The following is a 3,091-nucleotide window of genomic DNA, read 5'->3' as shown; positions in this document are numbered from 1 at the left end:
CGCAATATAAGACTAATAGGACGTCGCCCAACTCTTCAACAGATCACAGAAAATCTTATCAAGAAATATGGGACACACTTCCTTCTCTCAGCTACCTTGGGAGGTATGATCAGTGATTTGCAATGTTAAGTAAACAGCTCAGCTATAACTACACATGATGAGAGTGAGTATAAACACACTTTAAAAGAATTGAATGGTAATGACATTAGTAATGTCAGTGAACTTTTTCTAGGCTGGAAGTGTAGATCCTGACTGATGTGAAGATCTGTGGATCTCTCTGTTTTCATGAAATAGAAAAGCTCAGACACTCTCTCTCTAATATGGTTTTTTATTCTACTAGATTTAGATGGGACATGTAATGTTGGAGGAATGTAGTTAAGCTGGCCATTTGAGAAATAGGTGGGAGGCTAGTGGGACTAGGTCAAAGTTTATCATTCTCTTGATAACCCCAAGAGGTTCAAAAAACATTCCTGAGATTCCCTAGCCCAACTATCTTTCTATGGCCCCTTTAAAAGTATTAAGCAATGGCCACTGGTGGTGGCTAGCTACAGAGATCCATTCTGTATTCCTCCTTCTGAATCCCTTCGGACTGGTGGATGGGCAACAAGCCAACGTAAAGGCACCAGGCCTTTACGAAACCTTATTTCACTTGGAGAGGAGCATTATAATAGAATAATGAGGATGCTCTGCAAGGAAAGCTTGCTTAGCCTCTGCTTTAGATATTTATGTGGGAGTCAAATGGACACATTAGGTGTGTCTATATTGTCTCCATGATAGTCTTAAGACTTCTGTGAGTTACAAGCCTCATCCATCTGCTCCCACTACATACAATCCAAAAATGGTGATGAGGATGTTCAGGCCCTCAAGATCTTGACAGGAGGTAGAAAAGGGGTACTTCAGATTATCTTCACTGCTATATATTCAGGTTTGTAGGGTGCAGAGCAGGTAGCAAAACTTATTGTGGGGGCAGTCTTAAAAGTAGTGTGGAGAAAGTGTAGATATACTCTTTTATGTTTATGTGTGTGGTACCTTTGGAAGCTACCCCAACACTAAGCTCCCCCTACCTTTGACCCATCTTACTTCCAGTTTCTCACTTGCCATGCCTTTGATCTTATTGTGTTCATTGTTGAAGGAAGCAGTTTCCAGGGCTGGCAGTAACTTTGCTGGTTGTTTTGCCTGGGGACTGTATTCCCCTTTGAGAGATTTGCCTTTAAGGCAGAGAAGGTTCTTTGGGTAAATCTGGTATCTGTCATTAGACCAATTCAAATAGTTGCAAAAAATTCTCCTTTGCAAACTTTTGGGTATAAAAACCCTTCATCAGGCTGAGGAAGCATCCTTTAAGGGGCACTCCTGTAGACTTCTGAGGACTTGTTGGAGCCTCAGCTCTCATAGCCATGCCCCCCTTTTTCTCTGGCCACACCTTTAGCCTTGGTATATAATTTAAGACTTCAACTCCTGGGTACTGGCCCTGTGTTGGCGGCTGCCTCTCCTGATGTCTCAATCTCAGTGCTACTCTCTAGCCTTTAGGTTATGGCTAGCTCCTGACACAAGTAGCATGAGAGTGCCACACAGGCATCCCCTGTTCATGGCTGCCTCTGCTTCTGTAGCCACAATCCAGTCCTCCAGTATAAACAGAACAAAAGCACAAGCCAGCTGCTTCATATCACAAATAAGCTTCCTCCTTGGGGTAAAGATTTCCATAGGTCCTAACTACATAGAAGTCTCCTTCCCCAGCTCTCCTGGGTAGCTTGACTGTCTGTCTGTCTGTCTCTAGCAACCCCTCACTCTCTGCTGCAGGCAGGGGCTTCCCCCTGCATAGGGAGAGCCTGGGCTTATATCTCCAAGCCCAATCTCCTTCCATGTATGTGGCTGGGTCTTTTATACCCAGTGACCAGGGCAGCTAATTGCTCCATTAGACACCCAGCCTTATTAGTCCTGGGCCCAGTTCACCAGGGCTATTACTCCTTACCGCCCTTTCTGGCCCCATTGGCCACGTCCAGACATTGGCCATGCAGTATGTAGTGCCACAGACATGTCAGCAGCACCGCATATTCAGGTGTTCTTTCTGCTTCAAGGTAGCAGTGTGGAGATGGGGGCAGGGTGGAGGATGACCCTGGGGTCCATAAAAACCTGTGCAAACAAAAAGCAGGGCAGCATGTGCTGCCCAAAACTGGAGCCTGGCCAGCTGAAGCCATGTTCTCTGGCTGCCAGCCAGGGTCTGAGCAGCAGCATCGCCACAGCTGCAACCACAGGAGGACCCTAGGATCCTAGGTAAGGCTGATGGGGCCAGCCCAGTGCTGGCCTACCTACCCAAGTATCCTTCTCACCTCTGCACTAGTATTCCCATCCATGCAAGAAAGGAAGCAGCAGTCCAGAAGCTGCAGTTTTGCGTCTGGTGAAGTTTCTGCCAATGCATGAGCATAAGAATTCTCCTTCCTCCTCCTCATTCTCCTGCAGGGGTGTATGGGAGGATTCATGAGTGAAGCCTTTTATATCACTGCCTCCTTGCACAGCATATTCATAGCCAGCAGTTTAGGTTGCTTTTCATTATGACATATTTGTCTTTTCTTAGTCACTAGCAGCTACAATTTACATAAGAAATAAGAACAACTGGAAATGCTGTTTTTTGTGTTATCTCGTAGCAACACAAACAATTGTATAACTTCACTGAGTTCTCATTTTAGAATGCCCTTGAGGAGTATATTCTTATGTTTGTGAATAAAGACTTGGGAACATTTCACAGACAACCATGTGTAAAAGTTTCCTTTATGGTCAAAAAAGGATATTCATGCAAGCCAAATGGCCACAGAGGCACACAAATCTTACCAGAAGGTCATTCATTTGCCAAGTGTTCCTTTATGCCCATGAATACAAATACTTAGAGCTTTGTTAAATGAAAGAAGGTGGCATATTTTACTCGTTCTTTGCCAATCAGGCATCATATAAGCAATAAATATTTCAGAGGACATTTTGGCATCATTGCTGAAATAATTGGATGGAGTGGGGAAGGGAATTATAGTCACATATTAAAGGAGCATGGAAGTGCATGGTTTAGGATGCCCATGCATCCTAACACCCTTGTGATAGGGCA

At 44.6% G+C, this 3,091-nt stretch overlaps 1 protein-coding gene across 1 annotated transcript in view; it reads left to right on the top strand.

The window, feature by feature from the left end:
- BRINP3 (BMP/retinoic acid inducible neural specific 3) overlaps nucleotides 1-3,091 on the top strand; it is a 404,685-nt gene that overhangs the window by 214,163 nt on the left and 187,431 nt on the right. The window contains exon 4 of the mRNA XM_019501735.1: nucleotides 20-103. Within this exon, the coding sequence (XP_019357280.1) occupies nucleotides 20-103 (84 nt within the window). The remainder of the gene's footprint in view (nucleotides 1-19; nucleotides 104-3,091) is intronic.

The sequence above is a fragment of the Gavialis gangeticus genome, unplaced genomic scaffold, assembly GCF_001723915.1.
Source record: "Gavialis gangeticus isolate Ggan-Ray unplaced genomic scaffold, GavGan_comp1, whole genome shotgun sequence".
In the NCBI taxonomy this organism is placed as follows: Eukaryota; Metazoa; Chordata; order Crocodylia; family Gavialidae; genus Gavialis; species Gavialis gangeticus.
This window is presented reverse-complemented; position numbering and strand designations above follow the sequence as displayed.